The sequence below is a fragment of the Mya arenaria genome, chromosome 8, assembly GCF_026914265.1.
Source record: "Mya arenaria isolate MELC-2E11 chromosome 8, ASM2691426v1".
Taxonomy (NCBI): Eukaryota; Metazoa; Mollusca; class Bivalvia; order Myida; family Myidae; genus Mya; species Mya arenaria.
Genome location: NC_069129.1, coordinates 3,804,479 through 3,822,223, shown reverse-complemented (window position 1 = coordinate 3,822,223; position 17,745 = coordinate 3,804,479). Strand labels below are relative to the sequence as shown.

General features: G+C 37.0%; 3 protein-coding genes across 3 annotated transcripts; 2 read left to right on the top strand and 1 right to left on the bottom strand.

The window, feature by feature from the left end:
• The first annotated feature begins 2,470 nt into the window (after positions 1-2,470).
• On the top strand, positions 2,471-6,040 carry LOC128243231 (dual specificity protein phosphatase 3-like). Its single transcript, XM_052960848.1, has 4 exons — positions 2,471-2,829; positions 3,870-4,071; positions 4,370-4,593; positions 4,930-6,040. The coding sequence occupies exons 2-4, from the start codon at positions 3,884-3,886 to the stop codon at positions 5,133-5,135; spliced, it is 618 nt and encodes a 205-aa protein (XP_052816808.1). The 5' UTR covers positions 2,471-2,829; positions 3,870-3,883; the 3' UTR covers positions 5,136-6,040.
• A 578-nt stretch (positions 6,041-6,618) lies between these two features.
• On the top strand, positions 6,619-15,194 carry LOC128243230 (E3 ubiquitin-protein ligase RNF166-like). Its single transcript, XM_052960847.1, has 6 exons — positions 6,619-6,776; positions 9,796-9,952; positions 10,196-10,299; positions 10,968-11,082; positions 11,464-11,571; positions 12,173-15,194. Exons 1-6 carry the CDS (start codon positions 6,676-6,678, stop codon positions 12,233-12,235), a joined length of 648 nt encoding a protein of 215 aa, XP_052816807.1. The 5' UTR covers positions 6,619-6,675; the 3' UTR covers positions 12,236-15,194.
• A 1,297-nt stretch (positions 15,195-16,491) lies between these two features.
• On the bottom strand, positions 16,492-17,189 carry LOC128243012 (cell division protein ZipA-like). The gene is made up of 2 exons (XM_052960478.1): positions 17,010-17,189; positions 16,492-16,761 (listed from the first exon to the last, which is right to left on the bottom strand). Exons 1-2 carry the CDS (start codon positions 17,187-17,189, stop codon positions 16,492-16,494), a joined length of 450 nt encoding a protein of 149 aa, XP_052816438.1.
• Positions 17,190-17,745: the final 556 nt, after the last annotated feature.

The window sequence follows — 17,745 nt, the reverse complement described above, 5'->3', positions numbered from 1 at the left end:
CAGAGAAAACAGCAAATCAAAATAGGTCACATTACAAGTAGCTGGGCTGAGATAACCAAAGGTGTGCCACAGGGCTCGATCCTTGGTCCTTTACTCTTTAACATATTTCTCAAACTTCGATACTCTGATATCAGTCCTACAAAACGAAAGTAATGTCCTTATCAACTGGTTCTCTGTTAATTGCAATCAGGCAAATCCTGATAAGTTTCAGGCTGTCGCCATAGGCACTAAAACGCACTCTAAAAGAGCAAGCTTAATATTAAAAATGCTAATATTGAATGTGATGAAGTGGTAAAACTTCTTGGAGTCAACTTAGATTTTGCCCTTACCTTTGAAAACCATATTAGCATCATATGTAGTAAAGCTGCACAACAACTTAATATATTGAAAAGATTAGGCAGAAATTTGTGTATATTAAGCCGCCTAACCATTTTTCACTCTTTTATCTTATCCAATTTCAACTTCTGTCCGTTAACTTGGCACTTCTGTTCAAATAAAAGCACAAACAAGATTGAAAAAATACAAGAAAGAGCCCTTCGTTTTGTTTATGACGACTACTCCAGTACATATGAACAACTTCTAAATAGAGCAAAACTTCCTAGCTTGTATATCAGAAGAACTAGAGCAATGGCTATAGAAACTTTTAAAATCTTGAATAATATTGCCCCACCTGTACTAAATGATTTAATTAAAGTGCATGATGCCGGTTATAATTTTAGGTATACAAACTTATTAGAAGTTCCCAGAGTAACAACAACTAGGTATGGAAAAATAGTTTTAAGTATGCTGCTCCGGTCCTGTGGAACTCGCTCCCAGAAGCTTTTAGAAATACAACAAACTACAATCAATTCAAAAGCTTGATTGCACATTGGAATGGACGGGACTGCAGGTGTTCAATGTGCAAATCAAATTAGTTGCTTTTTCTACAGGGCCGGACATCATCTTTGTCTTTATGTTCAATATCTATCTTAATTTATATCTTGCTTGTGTTGTGTCTTTTGAGTTTATTGTGTGTTATGTGTTTCTGCTTGCCTTAGCTTGTTCAAGTGTTCTAGCTGCATGCTCTGCTCTTTTTGTATAGTTGCACGTTTCTTGATTTGCTTTTACTGCTTAATTTTGCTTACTAGTACTTGCTATGCAGTAGCTTGCTAATAAAACTCTCTTTGTATATGCTATCGTCATTGTCATACCATGCTTTATTATTAATTGTGCTCTTGTATGTGTTGCTGTGAAGGAATTGCTGCTCAGGTCTTCCCAGATCTGATCTGAGGTGATATTTTCGTTTAGACTACTTTTAATCTGCTTTTTGCAACTATTTTGACTATCAGTTTTTTATTTCTCTTTTTCTTAAGTGTCTCTTAGGCCTCTGGTCTAGAGCAGCAGATCTTTCACAGGTTTAACCTCTTTTACTTGCTTTGCTATGTGATATGTGCTTATTTAACAATGCTCAAAATTATTTTACAGCTTTCTTACCATGATATTGTGGTTCAACATGTATATTATTGTTATAGTCGGTTTAAAAGCGCATAATTGTCGCTTATGTTATATTGTTATTTCTGACTTGCCGACTTAAAATAAAAATTTATCTTATCCATCTATCTTATCTAATTATAGCCACTAGGGCATACCGAGGTGGCGCCCCTCAAATCGATCAATGGTCCTTTATACTAATGTTAGGCAAACATTCTCGGTACAGCGAGATTACAACATGTAGATCCTTAGTGTGTCGGGCGGCGCATGTTTCAACTGGCGCCTCTCAGTTCAGGGCCGCCTTTGAACTGCTAAGGTGGTGACTTTTTTGTATCGTTTTATTGTCTCTTCTGATTTCTTGCATATTAAGCAAATAGGTGTAAAATAAAATACTATGATTTGGTGAATAAAATGGTAACTTGGTGAAAATACATCCCTTTTCACCACGTTCTATGATCAGCTTGGTCAAAGAATTGTAATAACTACTAGAATATATTTATCTCAAAGTATGTGTTTGAAATAATAAATTTTAAATACAATTTTGCTTAGACAAGCCTTGAGAAAATAAGAAAAAATATATAACCAATCAGCACAAATAGTTTATCATTACCAACGAACGTATCCGTATGTAACAATTCAAATCGACCTTTGCCCATTTTTTATATTTTTTGTTATCTCATTCTATAATACTAGTAATGTAAGGATGTTTTACTTGTATTTATTTGACAAGGTTATCGAACGTAAATACTAGTTAATGATTTTGATTTTGCACAGTTTCTTCAGCAAATATAGTTGAATATAGTTTAATTTTCAATACACATGCACCTAGATAAAAAAAAGTTTGATAAGGCATAGGAAATTCGAAATAAAAATATCATAATGGTAATCTGGTAACTTATAACAGGGACCAATAACACATCTTACTCACAGCCCATGTAAATGAATAGCCATATATGGTTTTCCGGCATATTTATTAATGACGTATCCCTTACTAAAACATGTAATATCTATATATAGTCTTTTGAGTACTGTAATGAGTACATGTATATAAATAGTTTTTCGTAAATCAAACTTTCAGCAGACCAGTTCTATTTCCTATGAAGTTGTAACGTTGATCATCATTTGACGTATTTTGTGATAGGATTTTTATTATTAATTCAATCAAATGAACTGAATGGACGGAAATTAACCCACTACGCGGGAATATTGACTCTGGTAAAGTGACGCAGGTGGATTAAGCTTCACACACAAAAAGTACTTCTGGGACAAGAATATTGCCTATGAAGTTATCTGATACAGGCATACTGTTGACTGGTTGACACTTTACAGAGCCACCTCCAGCAAATCAAGCAGTTCAAGGTAGAATGATTGGTTAAGCCGGAATCATCTTTTGATGACTAAACATTACTGTTTCCTTGGCCTCCTCTGGTGTAATTTCTTCGTATTATTCGTTTTTATTGTTAAGTTTGTCGTTTGATAATCACTTTCATTTCGTGTATGTCCTTACACAAAGTAAATGGTTATGCGACTCGCGGTGTCGCACTAAACGTAATTGTTAATGGTTGTTAGTGTGTATATATATATATATATATATATATATATATTTACATTTAGTAACGGTTTGATGCGACAGTTTTCCGACTGCTTAAATTGGCATCTATATATCCATTGATGCTGCGACGCATTCGCATAACCATTTAGTATGTGTAAGTTCATACTATAACATTCTTAGTTTTTTAGTGGTCTACAAAGTATTTCGTCAACTGACCACCAACTTGTCTACCCACTGTTAAAATCTACCGCTTCACCTGATTAAAATCAATAACGGTTGAGTGCTAGTTTACTGAAATAACTGTATTGGAAATCTTGAGAAGTACTGATTAAAGTTAAAAACGACTGACTGATGATTTATTCAATATATGAACAGCAGCTTTGAAAAATAATGCACTCCCATTGGACAAACTGTAATGCTGCCACTAAGCTTTCCACGTTGCTGGTATAAGCACTGTCTGAAAGAATGAATACTAGCAAGGAGTGTTGTTTTGACAATTACGTCTGCAGCAATGTTGTCTTCTTTTAAACTTTGTTCGACAAAAGGGTAATTCCAGCGTGCAAGTGCAAAATATTGATTGTTGTGTCTAAAAGGATTCAATTTCCCTTAGCGGATACGGGGGGGGGGGGGGGGGAATGAAAAACCCCCCCCCACGTACCAACACTTTAAACCAAATAAATTTCGGTTCTGAGGGAGGGGCGCAAATTACCTCCCTAAGTTACGCACCCTCTTACATCGAATCCTGGATCCACCCAATTACTTGAGACAGGAACATGTGAATACTTTTTTGTTTGTTTAATGCTTTTTCATGAATACTGTATGATACAAACTGTTTTGATTCTTTCAGCATTATTTGTAGACATGGCTGAACAGACGACCAACACGTGTACCTACAGGGAAGCCAAGGACTTCGTCATGACGGCTGCACACACGCCCAACCCCAAGACTAAGTTACCCAGTGGGGCCCAACAGAACGTATGGATGTGCCTCATGAGCGCGCCCAATGACAACTATAATGAAGTTTATCCCAACATTATCCTGGGAGATTAGTAAGTTATCGTTACTACTTCTTGTAAATGTCGATAAACAAGTTTGAGTAAATCTAGCAAGATCCATCTCCCTGTCTTAAAGTTTGCGTACATTCTTTAGTTTCACATTACAGTAAATAAGTGAACAAGTCAACACAAGTTTCTGTGCTACTTATTTTCGTTGAAATGTCGACCACGTATAAATGCTCGTGATTATACATTTTTGGCCGGTGCATTGGTACAATCGGATAGGTCACTCGGTCTTGAGAATTCATAATAAACTATAAAATTGACCTGATTGTTTTCTTATCTCTTTCAGCAAATATGCAAAAGACCCAGACAAGTTACAAGAGTTGGGTGTCACCCACGTGATCAACTGCGCGTGCGGGAAAAAGTACAACATGATCGACACGTCTCAAGACTATTTCCAGGCGTCTGGGATCAAGTTCCACGGGATAGCAGCCACTGATATTATGACGTTCAAAATGACTCCACATTTTGAGGCTGCAGTCAACTTCTTGAAAGAGGCATTAGAATCAGGAGGTCAGTAATTCTAAACTTGCTCGGCCTATGTGTTAGCACGCGTATCTTTAATTTTAGAAGAGAGGTACATGAAGACGAGTGGGCGGTAAGTCTAGCATAATTAAAGTTACAGTCAAACGCTTGCTATTGCAGTTTTTTATATTTGTTCAAATGTCACTGATATTACACTTATAAAGAAAATTGGTCCCTTGTGGTGCTCGAACCCATAACCTTTGACGTAAGAGCCGGACTTCTATATTCATAGACGACGTTTAACCTCGATGCTATGCCATCATTATGAACATAAATATCTTTGTGTGTATATATAGGTCTACTTCTGTGTGTTCATCTTTTCAGGAAAGGTGTATGTACACTGTATGTCCGGCGTGAGCCGCTCGACCACGATAGTTATTGCGTACTTATTGTCCGTAAAAGGCGTCCCTCTGATGACGGCGCTGAAAATGATCAGGGATAAACGAAAGATCATGCCCAACGATGGATTCTTGAAGGAGCTTGTTACTTATAACAATAGCTTATTTGGTGGTGATGCTACGGATGAGTAATGAACACAAAACACTAACTTAACATTGACCTTGAGTCTCAAGGTCAATCGTATTGGTAAATGGGGCCCGATAGAGATTGTATAGTAACACTGCGTGTCTCAGCTGTAACTGTGTCACTTAGCTCATTTTTTCAAACTCCATAAAATTATAGAACGGCATAAAAAGGTGCGTCGGGTAATGCATAGGACGGTGTTATGTGGTCTCACTTCAAAGGTCAAGGACACACTTAGTGGTCGATGGGACCATATTGGGATTTTATATCATTAACTTGGGTCTTAGCTGTAAAATTGTCCCTTAAACACACTTTAATAAAACCCCACGGAATGGTAAACCAGACTAAAGGAGTGTCGCGTAGAAAATTGTGATCTCACCACAACTTAGGTCAATTTCTATGGATTCTGATAGGGATGTCATAGTGATATTGTGCGTCTCAGCTGAGCAACTTGGGCATGTGTGTAGCGTATAGATGCATGCTTTAAAGTCAAAGGTCAATTTCACTTAAATATTTATGTTGTCGAATGAAATATGCACATGATGATATTTTATGTGTGTTTGAGCTATACCTACATAACACCTTGTATGTCGTTATTCAAAATGTACTGCTAGTACAAGTGGCATTATTCGCCTGACAAGTTCCATCTTGTATAGTATGTTTTTGTGTGTGTTTATATACATGTACATGCAACTATCTTTGTGTATACTGTATATAGGCGTATGATTCCAATCTCATTCAGCAAATTACCGGTATGTTAATCAAACTGTCATCTTTATATGCAATATGTGTTTACGCTTTATTACATGTAATTTATTTCCATTTATTTATTTTTTTATTTTCTGATATCAAATGTGTTATTTTTGTCTGTTTTTCCCTTGGCCATTGCCTACAATAAACAAAACACGTTGTACGTGTAAGGGTTCTTGTGTACACATGTAGTGAACCATTATCACGACAGAGTGACTAAGATTACGTTATTTTGTCGTCACGTTAGTCCATCTATAAAGCTTATTAAAAAGTAACTGGGATTTAGTTTGAACATATCTTATTTAACATATATTCTGGTAATTGTAATATATTATATCTACGAAGATTGTGTATTTTATGATTTAATCATGTATCCTCGTATCAACCTCGCATATTAGCTGAGCAACAATATTCACGTCTTGATCCCAGACACTTGTAATAGGTCATACAATAATACGCTTGTGGTTGCTTCGCTGGTAAACATGAGCCATGTACATTGTGACCTCTTATCTTCATAGTTTTTATTATCCAGATCACTTTTTTCTGAACTGTAAAATATATATATGGCTCTTTCTTTTTGATCATGATATATCGGCTACCAATAAATCACCGAGGATTGTAGTATTTTCTCTGAAAGTTAATGACCATTGAATAGTTTAGATAGTTGCGTTCACGGAGTGCTGTACATACTGTATCCGGCTGTAGCCTAGGCGAAAAACACGACTACTCTAGTTGTTCTTGACCTAATATTTTAAGTTCAACCAATATTTTACGCGTATCACAGCCACAGAGCTAAAAATGGCGTCCTCCGAAGAACTGTCAATAGAAATGTTTACATGTTCTATATGCAGAGAAATCTTCAAAGATCCTGTAACAATTAAATGTGGCAATAATCATAGGTATTGGTTTTGATTATTCGTATGTCGGAAAATGCATACTGTAGCGTGGTGCGTACGATTACTAGAAAATAGTACACTTCCTACTTTCGTTTCGCAGCTAAGTTGATTGGGTGGAGTAATGAAATACATGTTCGGTCAAATATATTCTGTAAAAGATGAATAAGAAACAGTTGATGTGTTGATCTTATCATACCATTATATCTTAATAACTTATGATTTTTACGTCGACTGTTCAATGAATAAAGAGAGCTATACTACTCACCATACAGTAGCGATGGAGTCACTCTTGCATGTACTGGAAGCACCTTTAAGTCATTATCTCAGCAGTGCAAAATTTACTTCATTGATTTTTTATATATATATATATATGCCCAAATATCCAATTAAATTTATTTACCAAACAAGATAACTTTATCTTGTATATATGCATGTAACAACTGTCAACATTTAAGTCAAAATCTCAGGACATGTATTTCATTGAAACTTTACTGAATGCATGGCTGGGAGTAGGATTTGTTATTGGTTCCAGAACATACTTAATTAATTAAATTAGATAACTCAGTCATGTTTTTAATGCAAATAATTGCCCTATCTTATCCAACATACAAATTCTTGTTAAGGTTTTGGATTTCAGCACACATCTATACTGATATCTTAGCAACTATGTGATGTATGTCATTAAGACTTTATACAACAGTACTCAACTATCCAACTTACCTGAATTAGCAAGTTATGCACCAGTCAATTGTAACCACGCCACCCCCCCCCCCCCCAGGTCTGGGGGTATACCGGGGATACCCGGGTAAATGGGCCATGATTTTACCTTCCTGGTGGCCCCGCAGTGCCGGGTAAATGCGGTGGTTTTGTCTTCGCGCAAAATATTGCGGGTATTGGGCCTTACCTAGGGTCCCTTTAGTGCGGGGGGTTTTAGCGGGGATTTTACCATCAGTTTGTCCCTGCAGAGCGGGGATTTTACCCGGGGTTGGCTGGACCGAAAATCAAAGTCTGTGGTTACAATTGACTGGTGCATTAGAAAACTATATTTTGTAAATGATGGCCCTTTCTTATTTGACTTAGATATTCTGGTTAAGGTTTTGCATGTAACCAAATTTAAGTCAATATCTCAGCAAACACATCATGTATTGCATTGAAACTGTAAACTTTAACATGGGTTCCTAACCATTCAACCTTCTTTATCAAGCAAGTAAGATAACTCTATTTTGCCTATAATGCAAAATAATTGCTCCTTCAGTATTTGATTTAGAAATTCTGGTTAAGGTTTTGCATGTAAGCACATGTATGTAAAGTCAATAACTCAGCAACTACTTGATGTACTGCATTGAAACTAAAACAATTAAGTATAATAACTCTTGCTTGCATATTCATTATACAAAATTTGCCCATATATTATTTGACTGAAAAATTCTAGTTACGGTTTTGCATTTAATCTATTATTACAGTGTTCTATGCATGTTTCAACAAAACTTCGAAATTCTTAACTTTAAAGCAGGGGGATAGTGGAGTGTGGTGAATTCAACTTGATCAATTTTTCAACAATAAAAATAACCAAATAGATATAAATCGGCAATTCACATATAACAATTATGTCCATATGAATTCCAATCAATGCAACAGCAAATACAGAACATCAATGTCCACATCAGTCTATTTTAATGTAAACAATAATGGCCTTGTATGCACCATATCCATTGTGAGGTTAATGTTAAAAAAGAAATTTGAATGGTAAAATAGATTTACGTGGTTTATATGGGAATGGCATTCTGCTTGGATTAACATGACATCATTTACGCAATGGTAATCAATGATACAATCACCAGCCACTCGATTTGACAAACACATTGTCAATGACCTTTCTTTAGCAATAAATAATGAGTTGCAGAAGATATAACGCTTTCTCAATCATTGTGTAACATAATAGAAATTGCTTGCATGCCCTCCAGTGTTCCTAAAGCATAACATTACAATCTGAATCTATAGTTGAATCTTGTGTGCGTGCAAAGATCGCTAATTTGAAATATATTTATAAATATATAGATCTTATTTACGCATCATATCATGATCATTTATTTATCTTATAACAGTAGAATTACAGCTCAGTGCAAAAAAGGCTTTTGCATTAAAATAAAAAGATTATTGATTATGCATTGCAGCCTAATTTGCTTTTGATATGTATAAATATATTGATATGTATAATGATCTTTGCCTTCAATTTGTATTTAGCTCGTCCATTTCTTTTAAGAAAACAAGATGAGATATTGTGATAGCTGATATCTTCTGTGTCATTGTGATAGCTGATATCTTCTGTGTCATTGTGATAGCTGATATCTTCTGTGTCATTGTGAAAGCTGATATCTTCTGTGTCATTGTGATAGCTGATATCTTCTGTGTCATTGTGATAGCTGATATCTTCTGTGTCATTGTGCAAAAACTTGCTCAAACATTTTCCAAGATAAACAGAATGATGAAACTTAGTACACATATTGCCAGAGACATACGCTCATGTGAAAAAGGCTTATAACTTTGACCTTAATAGTTGTTCAGTAATGTTTCTTTTGAACATAAATAACAGACATCTGTAGTAAGGCATATTCGAGGTGTCAGATGGCTTACTGCAACATACAAAGAAAGGTGATAAAAATTATTGATTAAACGGTTAGCCAAAACATGATTAACCAATTGCAAATAACAACAATAGTCCAGACTCTATCCATAGTATCATCTGGTTTTACACACTCCAAAAGAAACTAATTGCTTAATTAAACAAGAACATTAAATCTGAAATTCCAGAATACTCTCAAACTAATGTCAAGGTGTCTTTTGATACATAAAAACAACATCAATTGAAATATTAAACAATTAGCAATTTTAGCAAAATGAAGAATTATGCATTAAAAATATTCACAAATAATTTCACCTCAAATTTGCCCAACTATACATACACTCTACATTGTCATCTGCTTGTTGGGCTATTGTTAACTGCTGTTCTTGAAAATTTCAGTTTTTGTCGAGAATGTGTGAATCCATTGATGATAGACGCCAGGCCTCACTGCCCCACTTGTCGTCAGGAGATTAAACAAAAAACTTTATCTACAAATAAGAACATGAGCACACAGATGATGAATAACAAGCTGCCTTGTTTTGGATGCAACGAAAAGGTAAGCATATGGTCGTATTAAATTCTTAGCTTCACCAGAGGGACCTATAACATTTACTGCGAGTGTCTATCTGTCTGTCCATCTGTCCTAAGAAACTGGATGCTGCAATAACTCATGAACTTTGCAAGCTAAGGTTTACGGAACATGCTATGTGAATAGAGGGCCAGAATATGCACATTTGTTAGTAATGTCGTATAGTAATCACCCTTTCCACAAGGGAAGTTGATGTTGTTGTTTTTTCAGATTCTCATTACCGAGCTCAACAACCACTTTACAGACTGTGATAAGATAGATAAAAGCATCACATACTTCAAACCTGTAAAGGAAACTTCACAAAGAATTCCAACGTAAGTTAAATTTTGCCGTTTTTGACTTGTGAAATTAAATGATTTATGATCAGTCATTGCTTAACTACAGGGCATCTTGGAATAATTGGGAAAATTTGTAATATTTGGTGATATTCAGAAGAAAAAATGATCAACAAAATCATCATTTTGGGCAACATTTCTCTGTGAAGTAAGTGTACTTAACAATGAATGTCACCCGAAAGTGCTGATAAATGCATTTATAATAATAATATAATTTAAAAATTTAAGTCAGGCTTTCTTGACAGCGATTTTATATCATTTGGGATTTTTATTGGAATTGCGGAAAAAAATATATATGGGGCATTGGGAATAGGTCAGACATTCTGACCCGTGAGTTGGCAGACAAAAGCCTGAACTATGATTATTTGAATCGTAGGAAGTTTTGTCACTGGGAGGTCAAGCTTTTTATTTTGAGGGAAATCATCAAAGCTTGTTACCTTGGAAGAGAATGAAAGTAAAACAAAACAAATAAACCAACAAAATATTTGGGAAAACTGAGTGATTTCATATAATCTTTCAGAGAAAATTTCCATGTACACTCCTGTTATATAGGATAAATAATAAATGTAAATAGAAAACTGACGTAAAGCCAGAAATATGTATTTATCCTTATGAATAAATATACTTATCCTCATGATGACTTTCAGAGATCTTCCAAACAGAGCTACCTTCAAATGCCCGTACTGTGATCTGGGCAACCTGGACACCAGGGGCTTGAGGGAGCACTGTAACGAGAAACACAGATATGACTCAGCTCATGTCGTATGTTTATTTAGTCTTACGGATGTCTTGTAACTCATTTGATATTAAATGGGCCTACTTTTAAGTTAAACTCGATGATTTATATCTCCTGGGGGTATTGTGATTTCATGTAATAAAAATGTTTTGCAAATTTAAGACCTAGTAAAACATTAAGTACTGTATTAATTTTAATGATTAGATTCTTTGTCACAGACTGTTTACCTTTCAAAATGACCTTGTTTATGTAACCTTGTCAAAAATCAGCAATTTTGTCCTTGTTAAACTTAAGTTTTGTAACATTTATTAAGAATATCAATAGCTCCCTAAAAATCATTTACACTAATGTGTACAAAACAAAGATGGCACATTACTTAAGTATAAGCGGAATATTCTCATATTCAGGTGTGCCCTGTGTGTGCCTCTATGCCATGGGGAAACCAGCGCCAGGCGAGCTCAGACTTCATGGCCCACCTCAACATGAGGCACAAGTTTGACTATGAAACATATGTCGTAAGTCTTGCTACACTCTGGATTGAGCTTACAAAATGAATTGTGATGTATTACTGGTTTTTGACCCTTCAGAAAAATTCTTCACCAACATTGAATTTGAATTAGTTTTACTTCGGGGGTGGGTTATATTGTGCTGCTGTTACTTTCACTGCTCTTATAGATTTTGGTTCCCGTATTGCATAACGAAAGTTATGTACCCTGTACTGGGTTAAACATTCCTGAAATGATGTCACAACATTATGTTTATGACTGGATTTTCCAGTTAATGCCAGTTAAATTGACATTTTCAAAATTTTAGCATAATAGAATACTAAGAAGTTGAAATATGGGATGAATTGCAGTGTAAGATCAACAAGTGTGATCAATTGGTGAAATAAATCTTGCACCAATTTTCAACAAATGTCCTCCATAAGTTTATAGAAATTGCCATAATGTGGCACATATCAATATGATATCATCTAAAACAAAACATCATTTATAATTTGAATGTGACACATTTATGACAGTTTTGTTATGGAAGAAAAAGCAGTGTTGACTTACATGTGTAATGATTTATGCTTAAGTATCTGTGTAGGTTTACAAAGTTAACATTTATTTACAGGATTATGGCCAGGATGAAGATGCAATGTTAAAGGCGGCCATTCAAGCATCCCTGGAGTCTTGAAGCTGGAAGTCTTGGAGACAGATACATATGTAGATTCCCAAGCTGTCTTGCACTTTGTCTTTCAAAACAGAGGGACCAGTGAAGTCTCCCGACGTTGGACTAAATTTATCAGCATAATTCCCCTTGGGCTATTTTATGTAAACAATAAGCTCACCTAGGACGTGCGCTTACAAGTCAAAACTTCCTCTTTCTACTATTTCACCATAATCACGTCCTAAAAATGTCCTTAAAATCAAATGATCATCTTACCTTTAGAATTTCTTTACTTTGTTTCCCTGTGGTGAGCTAAGAGGTTTACTGGAATAGCCTTTATTGCTATTGTACCTATTTATTGAAACATCTGACATAATATTGCAATGGTTTCATAAGTGCTGTGATTATAATATATATGGTCAGTGTTTTGTAAAACAATAGAAGCAACATGATGTGATTCAACAACTGAACAATTCTCTTGGTTCAAATCTTGTTACATTTTTAAGGTCCGAGATACTTTTCAATTATTTTTTTAATAGTCATGTTAAATGTCTTTCATAGCTATTCTGATCAATTTTATTTATGTAATATGCATTTTAAGCCAAAATATTAAAATCCCATAGTTTAATTAAGTTGATTCAGAGCTTATAGCATATTTAACAAGAAGTCATGCAAAATTATTTTAATTTTCCACTAATGCTTGCGAACCATGGATTGTTTTATCACCGTTTTATAAACGTCCCCCCCCCCCCCCATGGGTCTATTTTCATTTATTGTAATTTTTATATTAATCACTTGTTTCTAATTGTTATCTATAGTGAAGGTCATGTGATATGATAATGTTAGGTGTAGTTGTTTTGTGGCACTGGATTGCTCAAGCTTCATACGGATACAAGTATTCAGAACGTTAACTTCTTATAAATGTGCTTTACAGAAACTGTAGATAGCGTGACCTTGAACCACCACAGGCAGACATGGGTGTTGTAGGTGACAGTGTTTTGGCATTCTCATTTAAAATAATCATGAAAAGGGAATGACACGTTCTCTTAAAAGCACCCATGGCCTGAGCTGTTCACATCACATCATGTGGACCGCAGTTCTATTTTCAATAATAACAAGAAACTATGATGTCATATTGTTTGCTTTCATCATATTAATCAAAGGACCCATTTCTGCCTGTTGTGGATTTCACAATTGCTGTTTCATATTTTAACACATTAAGGGGAAAAAATGAACAATTTACTTGAAGAAATATTATTTTAACCAATGTTTTTGGCCAATTCTTATCTTTGTGAATTTCAAAAAATCAAAGGAGCTGGTGAAATAAAAACAATGTACAGTAATTTTTTCCCTTTAAACTCTTCCCTGAACTTTTCATTTACTTTAAAGTAATTTTAATGCACATTTTCCCTTAAAAACACAGGATTTCTTATAAAGGCTTGTTAGCTTTGTGAAATAAGACTCTGAGTATAAAAGAGACTAATTTTTCTTGAATTTCCCTGTGGTTTAGGGAAGGATATGACAGTTTATCAGTTATCATATCATTGGTATGTTTACCTAGAGCTGTTTTCATATCTTAGTTTGAGCTTTTAGAAATCTTTCAATATGCTTAATAGTTCTTACAACTGATCTAATCATGTTGAATAGCATGTACTATATATAAGACTGTGTGAAAGAGTTATTGAACATTATTACGGATGAAAGTAATAAGAGACTTAAGGCTTCTTTACAGAATGAGTGTGCTTTTTTCCTTACCCATGTGCTAAATTGACAATCTTCATACAACGCTTTGGTTGCAGCTGTTTTTTAGACTAAAGTTCTTCTTAAAAATGATTTAGTTGTTGATGTCTCTATCTGTGCCATTCTAGATGCTTTCATAGTCCCATGTCCATCCAGTTAACTTTTCTCTTGGCATAACTAACACCTGGGTTAGGAACAAATTGTTCCCCTTTATTGCTGGTAATGTTTTGAGGGAATTTCTTTTTCCATTACTGACTGCTTGTGCTGACCTTGAATGTGTGAAGTCTATTCATATTTTCTACCTTTGACATTAATTTTTTTTTTGTCAGTTACTTTTTAAGCAGTGTTTTCTATAAACTAAAAAACTGGTTACAGTGTTAGATTGTTGGCAGGGGGCTTTTGACAAATAGGTAGGCTTTCAAGTTGGCCCTTTTCCACTTTTCCCTACTTTTTTGCTAGGTTCCTGCTTTTTCTTTAACAAAGCCCTTCTATCCCTTCTTTTTTGTAAAAATAGTCTGAGAACTAATAGAAATGATTTTTTTATTAAATCCATTGATTGAAACTATCTAAATCTTGATTTTAATTAGAAGCCATTTCTATTATTTTCAAGTATTTTTTAATAATTAATTCGATGCAGAAGGTCTACAGTACTGCAAGAGGGGTTCTATGATGAGAATGAGTGGTGCATATTGACAAGTCAGAGACACCCATTCCAGGTCCATCTCCACCTGTGGCTGAATCATCTTGAAGCACGAAAATAACTATATGTGTATCATAATTGATGAATTGGTTTAGTAGTCATTTATTTGCAACAAAATGCTAAATAAAGAGCCCTACTATCCCTACATTTTGCTCTTAATAGCCCTACTTGACCCTACTTTTTCAGAAAAATCCTACTTTTGTCCCTACTTTTTTGTTATTGGTCACTTGAAAGCCTGAATAGGTGGTTGTGTGTTTATTTGACGTAATGTTAGAAGGAATTGATTACAATGAACATACATTGACTGTCACTTCTCTTATGCACCCAAACAACCAGATTAATTAGAGCTTAATATGATTATGTTTAACTCACCACTTAAGCTGATCTAGCGTAGTATGAACATGAAGGCCAGTTGCTCCTACAACGCTAGCCCTTGCACGTCTCTAACATCCATTACTGCCTCTGTTATCTTTTTATTGTAAGGTAAACACAAATTGTTTTATGTTTGAAAATAAAAATATAAAAAAATTGTTCATTTTGAATCCCTTTAATTTCCCTGTACACACATGTAGCCAGGTGCTGGGGGCATCCCCTGGTGACACTTGTCAGGATCCATCCACCTGATGGACACAGACCTTCGAAACCATTGCACTCTGCTAAAATAAACCCTACATGACACTGGAACAGTATAACAGACCCTGCAACGAAATCCTGAGCCAGCTATGGCCGTGTCAATTTCTATTACTGCACTATTGGTGCACTTCCTGTAAAGATTAGTTATCTTTCATTCTGCAAGAACGTATATCACTAGACCAAGTACTATAACTGTCCTTAAAAATTGCCTTAATCAATTACTCATTTATCATAAGAGCAGGCAAGAGTTGCAATGGAGATTTCTGCCAATATGATTGAAGAGTTACTGGTATCATAAACTATTGAGAAAGAACTTGAGTGTCTTATTTTAAATATTGCTCATTAATTTATGTTGTTGTCAATTTTTAGCCAAATGCGCAGAAACAAAAACTGATTTTTTTGTGTTAACAGGATGAAATGAAAATGACTTCCATTTAACTCTCCATAGAACTAAAGCTGCATTTTACTCCCACAAGTTAGGTCAATTGACTTTGTATCGTCCCTGAACATGGGCGCACTCAGTGTAAAGCTACTGGTCCTGTTCTCACTGACCACGCCACAAGACAGTTCCTGCATCAGCTTCAAATGAGGTACACTCTGTATTGACTTTTATAGGAAGAACCTAATAAAAGATGAAATGGATTCATTTTCTTTAAAAAAAATATTGCAACAAGATCACCTGTGCATTTATAGATTATAAATTCTCCCATAAACCCCTCGATCCTTCACCGCTACCCTGCTGTTTGCTGGGGCTTTCATGGGGTGCTGATTGCTGAGGCTTTCATGGGGTGCTGGTCATTCCATGGGGTGCTGGTTGCTGGGGCTTACTTGAGGTGCTGCTAGTTCCATGGGATGCTGGTAGTTCCATGGGGTGCTGGTTGCTGAAGCTTTCATGGGGTGCTGGTAGTTCCATGGGGTGCTGGTTGTTGAGGCTTTGATTGGGTGCTGGTTGCTGAGGCTTTCATGGGGTGCTGGTGGTTCCATGGGGTGCTGGTTGCTGATGTTTTCATGGGGTGCTAGTAGTTCCATGGGGTGCTGGTTGCTGAAGTTTTCATGGGGTGATGGTAGTTCCATGGGGTGCTGTTGCTGAGGCTTTCATGGGGTGCTGGTAGTTCCATGGGGTGCTGGTTGCTGAGGCTTCCATGGGGTGCTGGTTGTTGATGCTTTCATGGGGTGCTGGTAGTTCCATGGGGTTCGGGTTGCTGAGGCTTTAGTGGGGTGCTGGTAGTTCCATGGGGTGCTGGGTGCTGGGGCTTTCATGGGGTGCTGGTTGCTGAGGCTTTAATGGGGTGTTGGTTGCTGGGGCTTTCATGGGGTGCTGGTTGCTGAGGCTTTCATTGGGTGCTGGTTGCTGGGGCTTTCTTGGGGTGCTGGTTGCTGAGGCTTTCATAGGGTGCTGGTAGTTCCATTTGGTGCTGGTTGCTGAGGCTTTTATGGGGTGCTGGTTGCTGGGGCTTTCATGGGGTGCTGGTTGCTGAGGCTTTCATGGGGTGTTGGTTGCTGGGGCTTTCATGGGGTGCTGGTTGCTGAGGCTTTCATTGGGTGCTGGTTGCTGGGGCTTTCTTGGGGTGCTGGTTGCTGAGGCTTTCATAGGGTGCTGGTAGTTCCATTTGGTGCTGGTTGCTGAGGCTTTTATGGGGTGATGGTTGCTGGAGCGTTCATGGGGTGCTGGTTGCTGAGGCTTTCATGGGGTGTTGGTTGCTGGGGCTTTCATGGGGTGCTGGTTGCTGGGGCTTTCTTGGAATGCTGGTTGCTGAGGCTTTCATGGGGTGCTGGTTGCTTGGGCTTACTTGGGGTGCTGGTTGCTTGGGCTTTCATAGGGTGCTGGTAGTTCCATGGGGTGCTGGTTGCTGAAGCTTTCATCGGGTGCTGTTTGCTGAGGCTTTCATGGGGTGCTGGTAGTTCCATGGGGTGCTGGTTGCTGAGGCTTTCATGGGGTGCTGGTTGCTGGGGCTTTCATGTGTACTGTTTGCTGAGGCTTTCATGGGGTGCTGGTTGCTGGGGCTTAATGGGATGCTGGTTGCTTTGGCTTTCATGGGTTGCTGGTTGCTGGGGCTTTATTGGGATGCTGACTGTTGCGGCTCCAATGGGATGCTGGTTGCTGGGGCTTTCATTGGGTGCTGGTAGTTTCATAGGGTGCTGGTTGCTGTGGCTTTCATGGGATGCTGGTTGCTGGGGCTTTCATGGGGTGCTGGTAGTTTCATAGGGTGCTGGTTGCTGTGGCTTTCATGGGATGCTGGTTGCTGGGGCTTTCATGGGGTGCTGGTAGTTTCATAGGGTGCTGGTTGCTGGGGCTTTCATGGGGTGCTGTTTGCTGAGTCTTTCATAGGGTGCTGGTAGTTCCATAGGGTGCAGGTTGCTGTGGCTTTTGTGGGGTGCTGGTTGCTAAGGCTTTACTGGGATGCTGACTGTTGGGGCTCCCATGGTAAGCTGGTTGCTGAGGCTTTCATGGGGTGCTGGTTGC